The 18,071-nt window shown below is 39.3% G+C and overlaps 1 protein-coding gene across 1 annotated transcript; it reads right to left on the bottom strand.

Moving 5' to 3' along the window:
* Positions 1-80: 80 nt before the first annotated feature.
* LOC103261711 (transmembrane protein 182) lies at positions 81-17,669 on the bottom strand. The gene is made up of 2 exons (XM_008059296.1): positions 17,439-17,669; positions 81-588 (listed from the first exon to the last, which is right to left on the bottom strand). The coding sequence occupies exons 1-2, from the start codon at positions 17,548-17,550 to the stop codon at positions 368-370; spliced, it is 333 nt and encodes a 110-aa protein (XP_008057487.1). The 5' UTR covers positions 17,551-17,669; the 3' UTR covers positions 81-367.
* Positions 17,670-18,071: the final 402 nt, after the last annotated feature.

Raw genomic sequence — 18,071 nt, 5'->3', positions numbered from 1 at the left:
TTTTTTTTTAATTAGCAGAAGTTAACACCAAGAAGGAGTCTTTATGTCAAACACATTGATGGTATTATGATATTATCAGGCCTTTGCAGCCTTCAGAAACTCTCACATGTTCAGTGAAAGGAAGACATCCTGAATCCTAAAGAACTGGGAGGTTAGTAGCACTTAGACAAGATGAAGACATATTGGTGTCTGGAGAAATTCTAGGACCTTCTTATCAGAAGAAGCTACTAGTAAAAATGGTTAATTGGAATAATAATTAAAAAACTATATGGGCTAATTCTATCCTGGGATCACTAAAACAAAATGGAAAAAAAAGAGGATTCTTTGTTTTAAAATCTCTCAAAAAATACTTTTGGCAACAGCCGAGTTAGTGATGTATCTGAATATGGCGTCCAACAACTAGAAACAGTAATCCAGCCAGCAGAGAGAAAAATATCCCAGCTGGGGCCAGAAAAAATGACCAGCCATACAGAACAGAAGAGGTGAAATCCAAGCAGTCTTTCATCTTCATGTTTCGATAGTTTTCCATGTCTGCCACTGCCTGGACCCAGATGACATACAGTATCACCACCAGGGAAAACAGGATGCCTGGAAGGACAAAACAAAAGACCTTTAGCCTTTCTGAAGATGTTTTCTTAAGAATACTATACCAAACAGGCCATGTCCTTAATGATAAGCCTCTACAAATATGTTTCTAGTGAAATCAAATACTTTGTGCCAGAACCTTCGTGATGTGCTTTATTGACATGTTTATCTTTTATCTTCAAAGCATTGAAGGGAGAGCTATTGTGGCGTAAGAGCAGTCACTGATAAACGTTTACTGAGTGTTTACCAGGCACTGTATTAGGTGCTTGTGAACATCAGTCTCAGAGATCCCAGCCCTCGCAGACTTTATATTCTAACTTTTATTCATTTTTACTATATGCCTGGTATGAGATGAGCACTATACTATATGATTTCTCTCAATATATACAATAAACCTATAAAATAAGTACTCTGATCCCCCAGTTTTAAGTATATACAGACACAGCTAGAGTTTTTCCGAGCTGATTATTAGCCCAGGTCCTTCTGACTCTTGTTATACTACCATAATCCAGCGAATTAGTGCTAAAATTAAATATGTCCAAAAACACAGAAGCCAAGGTATGCAAAAGATAAAGAAGAGAAAAGCACTGAACCATCAGAGAAGAGTATGTATGATTCTTCAAAACTGAAATATATACACTGAAGACTGAGTGCAGCATACATAAAATATTGTCTTAAGTAAATGAGTGAGGAGTATTGACAATAAAAGATTCTGTGAAATATAAAGTCACAGGTTTGAGATCATGAGCCTTATTCATTGGAAAGAAGAAAAAAATGAAGGAAGGAAGGAAGGAAGGAAGGGAGAGAGGGAGGAAGGAAAAGAAAAGAGAAAGAAAATGCCTAACCACCACTAGAAGGCACCATCACAATTTATCAACAATTCCAATGTAACTGAAATTCACCAGTTCAAAAACACTGTTGGAATTAGATCAAGTATTACAGTGTAGGACCCTTGACTTCAACAAGTGGATATGACAGAAAAGCTTTGTGAATGCAGAAATTCGAGAATGCCACGAAGCTTTACTTTTCCAGGTATCTGTTAGCATAATTACCAGAGGGGAACCAAGTCGCTGTACTGCCTGCCAGATAGGCTCCAGCGTCAACCCAGCTGATTCACTGGGAAGCGACAGGTTCCACACACAAACGACACAGACCAAGGGAGCCAAACTCGTCCCAGAGGAGAAGATACTTGATAGCATTTGCTATTTTTTCCTAAAGTTTAATCCAAACATGTCAAGGATCTGTTACACTCGTTGAATTAATGAGCTAAAATGCTAGGTATAAAATCCTCATAATCCAATTGCTAGTACGTCTGAAAGGTAAATGAAACTCTAGAACCAGGAGCCGAGACCAGGCATGTTGGCAGAAGACAGTGCCTTCCAAGAGCTTAGCCATCAATCACACTGCTCATTTTAATTGTGTTCCAGTATCTAAGATGCCCTCTCTTTTTCTCGGGCCATCAATTTCATAAAGAATCTTGAGAAGTAAACAAAAAAAGAAGGGTTCATAAATACTCCAAACTGTGTCAGTATCAGAACTTGAACTTGCTTATAATCATGATACAAGCTACATAGCAATGGAGGATCAACATAGAAGCTTCACTAATAAGAAACATCCTTCACGCTGGGGCCTGTAATGTAAATGCAAATATTGGCTCACAGAATAGAGTGATGTCGCCACTGAAAACAACTAATCACAGAGAAATAGTAAAGCCAAAGCCTGTGAGCAAACTTCTTACAAAGTCGTACCTCAGATTTTGACAACAATATGGCAATTCCATGTGTTGTCTAGCAACTCTGTGCATTTCAATGCATTTTCCAGCAAATATATAGACCGTGTTCTCTGTGAATGTAAAGGTTTGGCTCAGGCATTTGCATAATGTCGTTTGCCTTATGCAAACACCTTGCAAACCTTTGTATTATTTGTTGGTATGGTTTTTATCTTCCTCACATCATGTGAATCTCTTGTACTTTCAGATTTTTTTTATGAAAAAAGAAAATTGCCTTTGTGAAAAACTGGGAGGCTTAAATATATTTCTACAAACGTTTCAAAACCCATACTGAATTTTGAATATTAAAAAAGTATGTAATCGTGTAGATGATTCTTAATAAGGAATAATTAACTTATATCTAAATAGTGCCATTATTTGAAGAGGAATTACATCTTGAAAGAATGAAGAATAGTGCTTTCTATCACTTAAGTCTTTAACTTGTTCACTAATTGAAGATACAGCCCATTTAATTTGTATCAGAGCAGTTTATGATGATATCACACCCATGGGGTGTTTTACCATGGGGTAAAACAGTCAGTGCCGCCCTATTCATTAAATTGCCAGTGTGATGTGGGTGCACGGGGAGAGAGAGAGAGAGAGAGAGAGAGAGAGACAGACAGAGATAAGGAAAATAAACACAAACACAGGGAAACTACACCAAAGGCCAGTGGCTTAGTAGATGTGGCAGCAAGAATGTATCATAGGGTCCTGATACATTGAGCCTTATGATTTTTGAAAGGAATTATCTATAACAGTGTGAATTCATGGCTTTGGATTGATCAATAGACGATAGAGAAATTAATATAGAAGTAAAAGTGTGCGTGTTTTAAAATATGCACGTATATCTAGATCGATCTATCTATCTATCTATCTATCTATCTATCTATCTATCTATCCCTAGATCTATGTCCTGGCTCTGTTCCCTGAGAGGATCTGAGTGCATCAACACCCAGTAGCGTGAAGCACACCAAGTGTCCAGATCTCGACTGCCGAACACCAGGAATCAGGGTTTCTCAAGGAAATGGTTGAATTCAGGCCAGGACAAAAAATACAAGATGAGACTGGAGCATCTTGTTATACCAGAAAGTAAATATGTTCTCAGAGAATGATGGGAGTGATTTGGAAGCCAGTTTGGTGGGGCCTCCCTTTTCCCAAACTGAGACAAATTAATCACCAAACAAATAATGGTTGTGGTACATTACTTTTCAGTGAATAAAATAAGAAGCCATGGTGGTAGAAATAAATGAGTGACTAAATAAATGGAGAGAAAGGAAAGCTTTTTCTTACAGTAGAAATATAAATGTAGCAGGAATGGCAGAATTAGAAATCATCATTTGGCAATCATTTAAAAAAAATAATTCAGGCAAGAAACAAAAATGGACGCTAAAACTAGAGGATGAAATTTATATGAAACAAAATATTTACAATGACTCCAAGCCTCTTCCAACAAAGTATCTATTAATTGTAAAGGGAGAAATAGTAACTTTATACTAAAGAAATCTAGCAAATATTGCCTCAGGTGATCAATACTGATTCCAGTGATCAAAGGTAACATAACCGGTGACATGACAAATTGATGTCACACATTGCCTGATGGGATGCAATCATAAGAACACAACACCAATGATATTGCAGCCAAAAATGCAGAGCCTGAATCCAATCATGAAGAAACACCAGCCAACCCCAAACTCATTGTAGACAACTCTAAAAAATCAAAGGCCTGTCTTTTTCAAAAGTGACAAGGTCATAAAGGTCACAGAAGGACTTTCTCTGGTTTAATGGAGACTCAAGCAACACAGCAACTAAATACAAAGCATGATTCAGGACTGTGTTGTTTTGTTATACAGAACATTACTGGGACAATTAGAAAAACCTGAATCTCTGGGTGAAAGGTTTTGCAACTTATATATAAATTGGAAAATATTTCAAAACAAAATTGAGTAACTCAAAAGTCTGGCAAAAGTGTGTGGCCATGTGTGTTGTAGAGAACATGAGTAAGGTTGGGCAGAGGGGTATATGTGTATTCTCCCAGAAAAATACAACTGCTTTGGTAGGATATTAATAAACAGTCTACCTACCAACTCGTATACCTCCTCTGGGTCAATACTGTTACTATGGAAAGTCTTAATTATTATCTCTTGATACTTTAAGACTCTCATTTATACCAATATAAATAATAACTGGCTTTAGTCACAAATTAGTTTTATTTCAAACCCACTTGCAACAGTGACTTTATCAAGAATAGAAAATATTGCTAATATTTAGGTAGCAATTTATTTTTAAATAAAATTATATTTTAATTTGGTCGTTCGTATGGAAAGAACAAATTTATTTCTAATTAAATTTTATAATACCTATTTGTTGAAGGTCAAATATATATATATATACACACACAAGGAGGGAAGCTAAAAATTATCAGATCTATAAAGTACTGTGTATTTATTTTTACATGCTTAAACTTCAGTCACTTTCAAAGTACTCTCTGTTTGATTCATTCGACCTATTGAGAAGCTTTCTCCACTGCTCAAAACAGTTTTGAACTTGTCAATTTTGATCGTTTGTAGTGCTTCTACTGTTTTTTGCTCCACCTCTTCCACATTGACAAAACATTTCCCTTTGAGGACTTTTTTCATCAGGAGAAACAAAAGAAAAGTTTCTTGGGGTGAAATCGGGGAATGGGGAGGTCAGGGAATGGGGTTCACGCCGTTTTGGGACAAAAACTGCTGAACTCCCATCACAGCGTGGGCAGGTTGTTCATTTAGGGCACACATCATGAAATGGGCAAACATGTTGAAAGAATCTCCAAATAAAAATTCACTGAAGCCTAACACAGCCTCTCACAACTACGCTGGCTGGGCCACTGATGCCAATGGGTTCCTAGAACGCTTTCCTAGGAGGGGAAAGCCTGTACTACAAGAGGCCTGCCCTCTAAAAGATAACTCTTTTGGGGGGGGTCCCTCTCATCTGTAAAATAGCTCAAGGAAGGCAGATCAAACCATAGCCCCCAAATCCATGAAGGTTTGTGAATATAATGAAACCACATCAAAATAATTGAGTCACAGCAAAGGACGGACTATATTTCTTCTTAATGGCAGTGTGCAGAAATACCATTCAAACTTAAAATTTTGCATGGATTCTCTTATAAAGCTGAAAACGCTCCCCTTTAAATGCCATGAATTCGATTTGGAAAGCTTTTTTTATTTTTCTGAAACAAAGGGTATAAAATGCAGTCACAAATGCAATTGCCGATGATAAACAATATGCAAACAATCACAGTATGGAAACAAACAACAACAATAACAAAAACAGATTCCCCCAAGACCAAGTCAAAGATTGAGAAATAAAATTGGTTATTTTCAATATTTCACAAACACAAGGACAAAAAAAGAAGTCACACTGAAAGATTATTTTTACTATATTATAAAAACCAGATTTAAAGATACATCATAGGTAACATGAAACTGCAGGGGGGGGCGGGGAGACGGGATTGGCGGTAGTGGGAATCTGCTTGGGGAAGGGGAGTCACACCTCAATAACAAGGGTACCTGCATAATGAAATTTTGTACACCTAACCCTGAATTGTACCCCACATCTTTAAAAACAAAAAAAATTAAAAGTTAAAAAAAATACATCATAGGGGGGCACATTTAGCTCCAGATACGAAAACTTTCTTAAAAAGATAAGCAAGTTGTCAAACTTCTTAATTCTGATCTAAAAGAACGTATAATGTTACATGTATTTTTTTTAAGTGAGAGTGTCTTAGAGTTAGTTAAAAATTATAAACTTGATCTTTAAAACTGCTTAGATGTAACTAAACTTCCTTTAAAAATGCTTGAACCACTTGAATCATGGGCAGTTATTAGTTACTTGGAGAAGAATCATAAATTCAAGGTGATTCAGTGGCCTCTTCCTGTTATGTGTACAGGCAAATTCAGTGGCAACTCCTGTCAGCTTTCCCTGGGCACGAGAATGGCTGCAGAACCTCATGATCAAAATGCTCATTATGAAGGAAGGGAAGGTGGAAAGTAAATTAGAATCAGAAAAATGTGCTTTTTTCTTCCTGGAGGCTGCACACAATCTAGAAACAGAGCAATATTCTCAAGGACATCTACATAGAACTAGAAAGTAGGCATCAGACAATTTTAGGGATGATAACATCAGCTTGCTTGTTGTGGCAATTTTCAGAGGATGAAATGAGGTCTGCAGAACCTACCTGTCCACCGAGGTCAAACACTGAGCCTGTGACGTAACTCAGACTAAAACCCCGTTAGCAGGAGTCATACATTTGGCTAAAGACATTCTCAAACATCCTACAGTAGGGAAGATGTTCCCAGGAAGTAGTAGAGACGAGGTGACTTCTCCAGGTGGAGCTGCCTGATCAGCAAAATTTGTGTTAAGTATAGAAACCAAGGAGAAATCTGGGCCCTGGGTAAGTGCGCTAAGGACAGCAGCATTCATGAAACAGTGAACCCAGGTCCTACATGTCCAGAAGAAAGAACAAAAAGGAAACCAAACCTGATAAGCTATGTATATACTTCCTCTTCTATTTTCTTTTTTCCTTTCCCTTTCTTTCTTTCATTTTCTCTCTCTCTCTTCTTTTAGTCAGGATCTCACTCTGTCATCCAGGCTGGAGTGCAGTGACACAATCATAGCTCACCACACCCTCAATCCTCTGGGCTCAGGATATCCTTCTGCCTCAGTCTCTCAAGTAGCTGAGACTATAGGCATGCGTGACCACGTCTGGCTAATTTCCTAATTTTCTGTAGCGACGAAGTCTCACTCTGTCACCCGGGCTGGTCTCAAACTACTCGACTCGAGTGATGTTCCTTCCTCGGTCTCTCAAAGTGCTGGGATTACCAGGTGCGTGCCACCACACCACACACCATGTACTACTAATTTCTAAGAGGAAACAGTAATTCATCAAGAAAGATACAAAGAATACCTTCTGTGGATTTGCACAGGGACACTGAACAGCGTGACTAATGGCATCCCACAAGGGGCTTTTGCAGACAACACATAAATCATCTTCACATAAGCATTTCTCAAATTAGTCCATACCTGATATTTGAAGGGGTTAAATTCCAATCATTTGAAGGTTTTTTGAATGGGCAAAATATTCCAGGTTTATTGTTTCTCATTCTTTGAATGGATATACACTTTACATAGCATAAATTTGCAGGTTTCAAGTGCATGATTTGATGAGTTTTGACAAATGTCAACAACAACGAAGCCACAACCCATTAAAAAGAGAACATGTCCATCACTCAAAGCGATTCTTCATGCCTTTCACTCCCATCCCAGCCCAAAGTATCTATCACTGTAGACTAATTTTTAATTTTTCCCTAGAACATATAAATGAAATCATAACAGTATGCATTCTTCTGTTTCTGGACGTTTTTACTCAACATGGTGTCTGAGAACGTGCTTGTGCTGTCGCGTGTGCTCATTCACTCCTTCTTATGGACGAGTAGTTTGTCATGGTATGAGTACTCCCGCATTTATTTATCTGTTCATCTCATTTGGGCTATTTCTAGGTTTTGTCAGTCATGAATGACGCTCCTTTGAAAACGTTGTTCTGTGATCACTCTAACTCGGACACAGAACTTTGGAATTACGGACAGCATTTCTTACACAGATGGTTTTGGGGGATAAAAAATGGCCATTAGATCTTTTAACAGAGCACGATCTCCTAACAAATTGGTCAAATGGCGCTGCTATGGCTGCAACCTGAATTGAGCCTGCTGAAGCATTTACCTTTCTCCCCTGACCTCGAATCTCAGTGATCCTCCGGAGTCCAACTGAGAAAACAGCTCTGAGAAAACCACAGCCTTTGTTATCCTCCTCAAACATCTTTCTTTTTTAAACAAAACTTTTGACAGTCATTCACTGAGAGATTGTTTTGTGACACTTTTGCTTGTTATTTTTTACAACACTTTTATTTGAAACGTATAAAAATGACATATAAATGAATGTGATGAAGCATAACCACAAAACCAACGCCTTTGAATTGGTTCCCAATTTGGGAACCACAACACCCAAAAAAAGAAATTGCTAACACCTTGTAGCATTTTTTTCCAGGACTCTTTTGGAAAAAGAGCTATCCCTCCAATAATTAGGGCACAGCTCTAGGCTTTAATTTAGATGGTCAAAAATTACAACCAAGGAGAAAGAGCTAGACTCATAAAGTGTTGGCTGTGCAAAGATCGAACCTCTTGGAATGGAATTACAATGCTCTGTTGTGCTGTGAATGGCACTGGGGTCCATCAGGGCTATTTGACTTGAACCCTGCATTCATAAAAGACTCCCAACTAGACTTTGGATGACATCTACAAATTACATGATGTATAAGGTAATTTACTTATGAATGCACTTTTAAAGCATGGAGCATTCACGTATTAAATATAAACACTAAAAATACTCTAATATTTGCAAACCTGCTTTTACATATGTTAACTTTAATAAATAGGGACTTTAACATTTGCAGTGTTTGAGGCCTTTCTCGACTTCCACAAGACCCTACATGTAAGGCTAATGGAGGAAATATGAGGATTAGTGAGGGCAATCTGCTCTTACAGATGCATTCTAGAATCAGACACATATACTTATCTCTCTCCAGATTATATGAGGGAAAAGGAGCAATTTTCCAATTCTGCATTTGCTAAAGGGTGATACTTGTCATTATATTATCATATACTTTCAAAGTAATCTCATAAATATTATGGCAGTCATTTAAAAATCAGACAGTTTTTCTCAGAAAATAAGCTAGAGGTTCTTAAAAATGATTTAAAATTGTTTTAAAATAATGCCTTCTTTTAATATAATATGCTATTGTTTTTCTTATAATAAAATCATGCTCATATATATGTATCACATTTCAGAAACTGTAAATTTAAAAAATCTAATGCATAATGGTCAACATTCTTGACTTGCCTCCATTTTTCGTTTTCTTTTTCGTTTTTCACGGATTTTTCTCCAACTGTCTGTGACAGTCTCAATTTCTTTATAGTGATAGTATCATGATTACATCTTTCTGATTTCCAGATACTCACTGCTGTCACCAACTCATCAAGCTACTTTCCAAACACAATCATTGCCTCTTCCCTTTCATTCTCTGGACTCATATTTTTATTTATTTAACCGAACAGATATAGTGCCTGTTGTAGTTCTCAAACTTTTGTGACTTTCTTAGTTTGGTCTAATAATTTTCAGTCTTCAACATCCTCTTGACTCTGTACTCTACTGAAAAACTACCGACAGAGAATGATCGTGGGTGTTTATTCACCTCTACAGGTAACTGGGGATTTAATCTGAAAAGCACGGTTTCATTTAACTTCCAGAAAGTGTTTTTACTCACAACAACTGATTGTCAGAAAGTAGGATGTGGTTGAAGAACCCGCTCCTGGATTCTGACGGCCCTGGTTCGAATACTGCCTCAAAGGTTTACTAGCTACAAAGCTTTACACTGTACTGAGTAGCCTTAAGCAATTTCCTCACTTCTCCATCTCAGTTTCTCCATGGGTAAAATAGAGATAACTCAAGGACCTACCTCAGAAAGTAGTCATGAGACATGAACGTAGCAAAGCACTCGGTATATAACGTGACAAGCATCTATCTAAGAAGTATTGGTTGCATTTGTTATCACTGTTATTATTAAGCTTTGGCATGAGCTCCTGCTAATGGTTAACAGATACTACTCTGAAATCTTCTAAAGCATCAGATTGTCACGTGACTGGGCTATTTCAGGACTGGCCAAGAGGCAGAAGAATACGCTCGCCGTGGCGCCTTGATTTCAGGAGAGGAGTGAGGGATCATGACCTCAAACGCCTCTCTCGATGTCTTAGTGGAACTCTCCACAAGGTGGCACCAGTCTTCCCACAGTGCCACAACGTTTTGAGACCAGAAGACTTCGTGCTCATTCAAACTAGGGACAGTTTCTGCTTTAAGTGTCCAGCCAAGCAAACCTCCTGCCTCTCTCCAACACGCCTTTTCTTACAGGGAGTGAAATATTTTTCTTAAACAGATTCAGTATTAGCCAAAATGATCGTGCAGATGGGTCTATTCCTAATGTGTGCTCTTTCCACGTAAGAAAGTATAAAGAAACCAAAACGCTTCAGGAAAAAAAAAAGGACAGAACTTAGTAAATAAAGCAATGAAATATTTCTTGGCTACTTACTACCGGTCATTTCTGAGCAAGATGACTATTTGAGGTAGGGTGCACAATAAGATGGAATGTTTGAAATAAATTAAACATCTTACTATACTAACCAAGCAGTAGATGTTCATACTCTGAAAAAGGAGAATAAAACAGAGAAATTTGGTCTGCCTTTCCCCTGTGACCCAAATTCCAGACAAGAGACACCATTGATAGGCCACAAAAAAAAAAAATCTTGTCATTTTGCACATCTGAAAACTCCCCTTCAGGATAAAGATTAATTATACCCTATAATAATATGTCACGTGAGTAAAAGCATCCATTTGCAAGGCCTGTCACTCTAGCTCTTAGAAAAATAGCACATTTTTTAGAGGGGTCTGTAGGGATTGTGGGGAAGCATTTATTCAAGTCTGAAGTTCAAGGTTTTCCAGAAAAGCTTCACTGAAGCTATTACTGAGCTGGCAATTTATCCAGGCAGGAGTCAGACCATGACCCAGAATGTCTCTAACAAGGAGACACATGACAAGCCAGGTGGGGGTGGGATTCATGGGGCCTTCATCTGGCTAAGATAATTCCAGACTCACAGAGCAGAGTTTGAGATTTGTCTTTCTCATTTTCACACGTCTACTGTATGAGTCCCCTTTGAAACTAACTCCAACAGCCTGTTATACACATTTCAACTGAAAAGCAAATGGAGAAAAATTAACTTTCAAAGAGGAACCTGAGAGAGAAAAGTCATAACATTTCATAATGATAATATTCTTGTAAATAAAAATGTGTCACATCTCTTTCCTGTATAATATTAAGCAAGATTGGCTTACTCGAACACTTGTCATTTCTATAAAATGTCAGACCAAGGATGTTAGAAAATCCATACTGAAATTTGAAGGAAGTCATTCCCGCATTATAATAGCATCAGTATCCAGACAATCATTTTTATAGACAAATTCCCAGCTATGACAAGGGAAGGCACAAAGCGAGTCTACAAAGCATGTACTTTTACAAATAGGAGAATGTCTTGATGTCTACATTCCTGCTTAGAAAGCAGAACCCAGCGTACCTACATCTCTTGATAATCAAAACCAAAGACACGACTTTTCCCACAAGAAGTACCTCTTGATAATCAAAACCAAAGACACGACTTCTCCCACAAGAAGTACATCTGGCTGGCATATCAGCAACAAATAGTTTTTATTAACTAGTTTTCTTTTTTTTTAATTTCCACCATACACTTCCAACACACCAGAGCCCTGAAGAAGTTAAATCCTGAGTGTTGGTAAAATATTCTGCTTTCTACTGGGAAGTTTTGCTTTTAACTTTCTCCTGAAAACCTACTTCTTGTGCACTGGAGAAGTCACAGAAGCTTTAGAAAAGCCACTGTAGCTGAGCCCTCGCTGGCCCTCCAGACCTGTGCTTTTTCCAGGAGTTCCCGCTGCTTGTCCACAGCAAGCAGCTGTTACAGCCTTGTTCTTTCACAAGATAGATGTGGAGACAGCAGGTCCAGCAAGGTCCATGTGTGTCCACAAGTTTAGGCTGTCAGCAATTCCCTCCTCATCCCATCCCGCTCTTGCTCTGGTGTCACCTCCACACTTCTGCCCTGACAGCTGCCATGTCCCGACTACCTGGAAGAGACCAGGGAAATCTCTCCATGACCCATGTGTTCAGTCCCAGCCACAGGAAATGAAGTGTCTCAGCTGTGACTCTTAGCTTTTTTGAGCTCTTTCTTCTAGTATTTGGGCGGAAATCTCTTATATTATCTACTCAGCATGTCTCTCTTATCTCGTGTGGCTCTTTGAAGAGTCATTGTAATTTCCCTCAGTCTTCTGAAGGGAGAATAAACCACAAACCCCACTTCCTTCTAAGTCAGTCTTACCTGCTCAAGATGGGTGCTTTCTATCCCCTTTATAACCACCAACCTTTCCTGCATTTGATTTTCTTATGTTCATGTCACATCACTACCCTTTCAGAAGCACTTTCCTCCAGAGCAGGAGGGAACAGGGTGAGCCATAGAAGGTTGTGCTTCCAGAAGTTTGCCCCGAAGGGCAGGGAATGTACGCCATTCACTCCAGCCAGCTCTCCTCACTCCCTGGTAAGCAGAAAGAGCTGGTGAAACAGCTGTCTGGGGTGGAGAGCATGTCCTGCGCTTGCAGAATGGAGCAGAGCAAACAGATATGTACAGGAAGCAAACCACAACTCTGCCGCCGTCGTATTCCAAACAACCAGATTACACTGCAAAGGTATCCTTTGGTTGATGAAAGATGCCAAACTCTGCAAAAATATTCAGGATGGTCAATTCTGAGACAAATGGGAGACAAACCTTAGGCCTGTGGCACCAGTTGCCAGGTGGTCCTAAGAACATGGGCCCACCAAAAAACAAACATGGGCTTTGTTATATACATTTTAGGAGGACAGAAATTACAGAATACCATAAATCAATGCATGTGAGACTTACATTGGTTCAGCTCCGGGGAGGCAAAATGTCCTCAAGCAGGGGTGCTATAAACGGATCCAAAGATTTCTTGAGTGGCAGTTATTCAGTTAGAATAGTTATCTAGTTAATCGTTATCTGAGGAATTTCAAAAACAGTAAAAGGAAATGGACAGCTTGGGGAATGATTAGGAAGTTGAGTTTCTTGATGTGTATATGAAGCTTTATAGGTGACAGACTTCAGAGAAAACAGGTAAGTGTCTTAAAAGGTGCCTGGAGTCCCCAAAAGACAGTTTTCCAGGGCTATAACATACTTTGATTTTGTCTTTCTTTATCTGTTATCTGGCATTATGCCTGAGCCAGGTTGGAAAGTAAACCACATTAAATAACTAATTTTAAAACACCCACATCTCCAGGCCCCTTAGTTAGGAATTTGGCAAGGGAAAGAAAAAAGTTCAGAGCTGAGGCCTCACTTTGTATCTATGAACATATCCTAGACCTGGAATAAGGGTCACTCGATCATTTGACTTGTTTTGGCACCAGCCTGAGAGTCCAACAAGGGACTTCGTGGAGGTTCCCCCTCAGTTCTGCAGGCCCCTCCACACAGGTGAGACTCTGTTTACCTTTACAGTCGGCAGAAAACCTCAGCAGACATTCCAGTGTGCCATTCAGGAAAAGGTTATTTCAGTTATGGTAGAAAAGAGTTTCTACCCTGATGTGCAAGTAATATGTTGACTTCTTGTTTTCATGGCTAATCCTCTAACGCCAAAGTCCTAGGGTGTCCAGACCATGTCCTTGTTCTTCTCCATATACACAGACACCTTACCCATGCACAGCAATTGTGGTGTTGATGTTGCTTTGCTCAGGAATTGGGAACATTCTGATCCATTACAGTTTTCTGGAATTCCATGCCGACTCATTCTAACATTTCCTGGGTTTTTCCTAACACGTCCAATGTCAAGAGGGCAGGAGAAGACAAGTGGCAAACCCTTTGTATCTAAGTTCTCTGTGAGTCCGCATTAAAATGAATTTCTGTGGTTGTTTTTAGCGGTGGTGAAGATGGGGGATGACTCACTGAAACAGACTTGAGTCACAATGTCTTGACACTTTCTATATACTTTGTCCAGAACTGACCCTTCCCAGAAAACACGTGGTCTTGCTTCCCTAAGGAAGTATCTGTCCAAGTCCAGGAAGTGGCAACATCCGCCTTCCAAGCCTGCCCAGCCTTGCCTGAGCCTGCTGATCCAGCAAGCAAATACCATGGGTCCCACCCCTCACACCCTGCAGCTGAGACACCAGCGTCTCGCTGCCATGCATGGAATGCCCAAAAGCATTTGCTGATGTCAGAGTTTTTGTGTGTGCGCACGCTGAGCAATGGTCACTTTGAATGCGGTTCTTCCTTCCCTAAAGCCATCTGTCCAAATAAAGAGTGCCCGGTCCTGTTTGTCGCCTTGCTGTGGCAGCCGCAGCATCCCTGGGCCCAGGCAGCACCTGTTCCCAACTGCCAGCAGAGCACAGTGGGCTGGCCCAGGGCAGGCTTGAGACTCACCATCACATGGATAGGAACAGATCATCTATTTCAGCAGATTAGCTCTCCTTGACTTGTGGATACAGACAGTCATACACAAACAATATAGAATTGTGCCATGAAAGAAATTAAAAGGCAAACTCCAAGGAAGTGTCCTCATGATCATCTAGTTTAGTGGCTTTGAGAATAGGCTCCCAAAACATTTCGGGACTCCCAGGAGCTTTTGCATGAAGTCTTCAGCAAGAAAGTTCTCGGCCCCTTACCATATGCCACACATGGTTCATTTAATAGAAGAAAATTCAGTATATATCATTATTATGTGTCAATTAAAAAATAATAATAATAGGGCAACCCCTTCTGGTCCCCTCCCACTGTGGGAGCTTTTCAGTCCTCTCAATAAATACTGTTTTCTCAAAATAATAATAATAATAGTCATAATAAAAGCAAAAAAACCCCACTGGTCACAGGCAAATGAGAATGAGTATATATTAAATCTTTATCTTCCTACAGAGTTCTCAGTCAAGTGTAAATTCTTGGATACACTACTATCTGGCACAAATTGTAATATAAAAAAAGACCAATAATTTTTTTCAGAAGAGCATACACACACACACACACACACACACACACACATACACACACATACACACCATTCTCTAATAGGACCAGACACAGAATCAAAGCATTTCTGAATTTAAGACAACCATGCTGCCAAAAATGCATTAGTACTAGACTACTGCTATTACACGTTCCCTTTATTGAAAAACTGGGATTAAAAAGAAAACCAAGGAATGAGAAGAAACACATATTTACACATTTTAGCAGAACGCTGTTACTTCTGGGAAGATAATAGAAAAATATACATTCTAACTAGAACTTTGAATGGGGCAAAGGAATCATAGTATGTGGTTTGGGCGAGAAAAAATATTTGGCAAAAAAGATTCAGTTTTAAAGGATGTAAAGGGTTTGGTCCTATGAAATAATAAATTAAAGCAGGGATATGATGATTTACAAGATCGAAGGGAAAAAAGGCAAACACCAAAGGGCACAAACTGTGTTTTTCTATTTATATCAAATGTTCAGAATAGACAAGTTTATAAAGACAAAAAGTAGATTAGTGATTTCTTAGAGCTGGTGGGGAGGGGAGGAGAGAAGAGAATGAAATTTCTTTTCAGGCAATGAAAATATTCTGAAATCAGATAGTGGTGATATTGGAACAACTCTGTGAATGTATTAAAAGACCACACTGAATGATATGCTTAAAAGTGATCACTTGTATGGCATGTGAACTATATCTCAATTAAAAGGGGTCATTAAAAATGATGAGCTCAGCCGGGCTCGGTGGCTCAGCCTGTAATCCCGCGCCTTTGGAAGGCTGAGGTGAGTGGGTTGCCTGAGCCCGCGAGTTCGAGACCCGCCTGGGCATGCGCCTGTAGTTTCAGCAACTTGGAAGGCTGAGGCGGAAGGATCGTCGGAGCCCAGCAGGTCGAGGCTGCGGTGGTCGGGAGCAGCCACTGCACTCCAGTCTGGGCAACAGAGCGAGACTCCAACTCAAAAACAAAAAACAAAAGGAATGATCTGACCTATCTAGTTTGCGTATAGATCATGAGACACCCATTCCAGGGAGGGTTCTACCCCACGCCCAGAAAGAAGAAATGCATGCTCAGGAAATCATGAAGATTCTAGACAGACTTGCTGGGTTTCTCCCTTACTCTATAGCATTAGATCATACACTTTTTGTCTGATCACATTTTTATACTGTGAGTTATTTGATGAACCTAAACATAAAAATGGACAATTTCCCCTATAGTATATCTTTGGGTCTTCATTCTGAGGGCTCCCATGTAGGCATGTTAAATAAACTTGTATGTCTTTTCTCCTTCTAATCTGTTTGGGGGTTTTTTTGTAAGCTGGTTTATCAGCAAACCTTCAGTTCCCCTTGGACCCTACAAAACAATGGATCCATATCTAATTAGTCTTTTTATTCCCTCTACAGAGTTAATCACTATATTATGTGAAAAAAATTATGTTACCTGGCCATTAATTAAGTAATAATGAGAAGAATCATATCTGTCTTTCTACTGATTATACAGACAATAAAATTATCCATTTTTTTTCTTTCCTTCAACTGTCATGACAGTGTTACCTCAAAACACTCTGTCACCCTGGTCTGATGTTACAACATAGCATAGTTGTGTACAGTTTGGTCTCAGTTATACTGAAGCTTGTCTTCTTTTCTATAATTATCTTTACAAATAATAATCTTTGCTCATGTTTTCAAGTTGATGTCTGGCTTTTACTTCCTAATTAAATGAAAAGAGCTTAAAATTCACAAGACTCGCCTATCCAATTACTTTTCTAGTTCTACTATGATCATTTTAGCAGGAATTAGAGTAGTTGGAAACCTGACTAAAATAAATACAAGTTTGACACAGAAAATAATGTGCTTGCATAATGCACATGAACCACAATTAGGGAAACTGAATGGTGATGACGTAGAAAAAGATTTTTATATCTCTGATTAGATAAATCATGGGTGTACGTTTATCAAAAATATCATCACAGGGCTATCTTTTTAAGAGCACACAGAGAAGTCACCCAAATCCTAAGATGTTACAAAGAGACATGTTATTATCCTCATTTTAGAGATAGAAAATTAATGGAGTAAGAGAGGCTACAAGGCTCTTGCATACCTCAGAGTGAATCAACAGCAGAACTTCTCCTCCATGCCTCAGGGTTCTTATCCATATAATGGGCCTACAGTGGGTAGAGACTCTCATGATGGTTACGTGTCTCAGCACATAGAAAATGCAAAGTCTCTGGCAAGCGTCTGACATATAGTTCCCCTCAAGAATCATTCTATAAGAATATTGCTGTTACCATTCCTAGAAGATTGATACCTGAATCTAGAAGCAAAAAATAGGAAGATATGCAGAAAAACTGCCTGGACGTCACACCCTTTGGATTATACATACCTGCGGCAATGTAGGAGCCTCCCCCAGCTTTGTAGAGAAAATGGCTCGCAAAGGGGGCTGCACAGATGATCAAGAAGCTCGCGGTGATGACAGCCACGACCCCCAGGAGCATCAGGACTGCCCAGAAACCACGGTAAACTGGCGACCCCAGGAGAAAAGAAAAAAAGGAAAAGAAGAAAAACACAGTTAGATTGTGGACATAGCAGACTGTCACACATTTTCTTGTGTCTTCATTTTCCTAATCTGAGCCATAACACTGCTGGATGGACTCTTGGGCTCTGGGTCTTGAATTATCTTAAACAGGTGCTCTTGATGACCTTGGACTCGGCGATGTCCATGTGGGTGACCTTCAGTCAACTCTTTTTGCTCTTTATTTGTACTACACACACATACATGCTTAATACGCCACGGGAGCTTACTTTTCTGACCAGATTTTCCATTGTAGAATTGGGAACGCCTAAGGTTCTAGAAAGAGTTCTCTCATGTAAGTACTCACTGGGTAACATATAGGTGCTTCACACCAAATGTACAGACATGAAAACGCGTTCACATTATTCACAAACACTGCTTCCTATCTCTTGCTAAGATGTATTTGAACATAATCATCCCAAATTCCTAACAACAAAAAATCCA

The sequence above is a fragment of the Carlito syrichta genome, unplaced genomic scaffold, assembly GCF_000164805.1.
Source record: "Carlito syrichta isolate Samal-C Ts95f unplaced genomic scaffold, Tarsius_syrichta-2.0.1 Scaffold91561, whole genome shotgun sequence".
NCBI lineage: Eukaryota > Metazoa > Chordata > Mammalia > Primates > Tarsiidae > Carlito > Carlito syrichta.
Note: the sequence above shows the minus strand (reverse complement) of the source record. Positions and strands in the feature narration are given on the sequence as shown.

What these genes read in the sequence shown, in the direction of transcription:
- LOC103261711 (XM_008059296.1), bottom strand. Translation starts at nt 17,550, where the DNA reads ATGCTCCTGGGGGTCGTGGCTGTCATCACCGCGAGCTTCTTGATCATC. An exon ending in AGGCTCCTACATTGCCGCAG is followed by an intron (nt 589 to 17,438) that starts GTATGTATAATC and finishes TTGTCCTTCCAG; the next exon opens with GCATCCTGTTTTCCCTGGTG.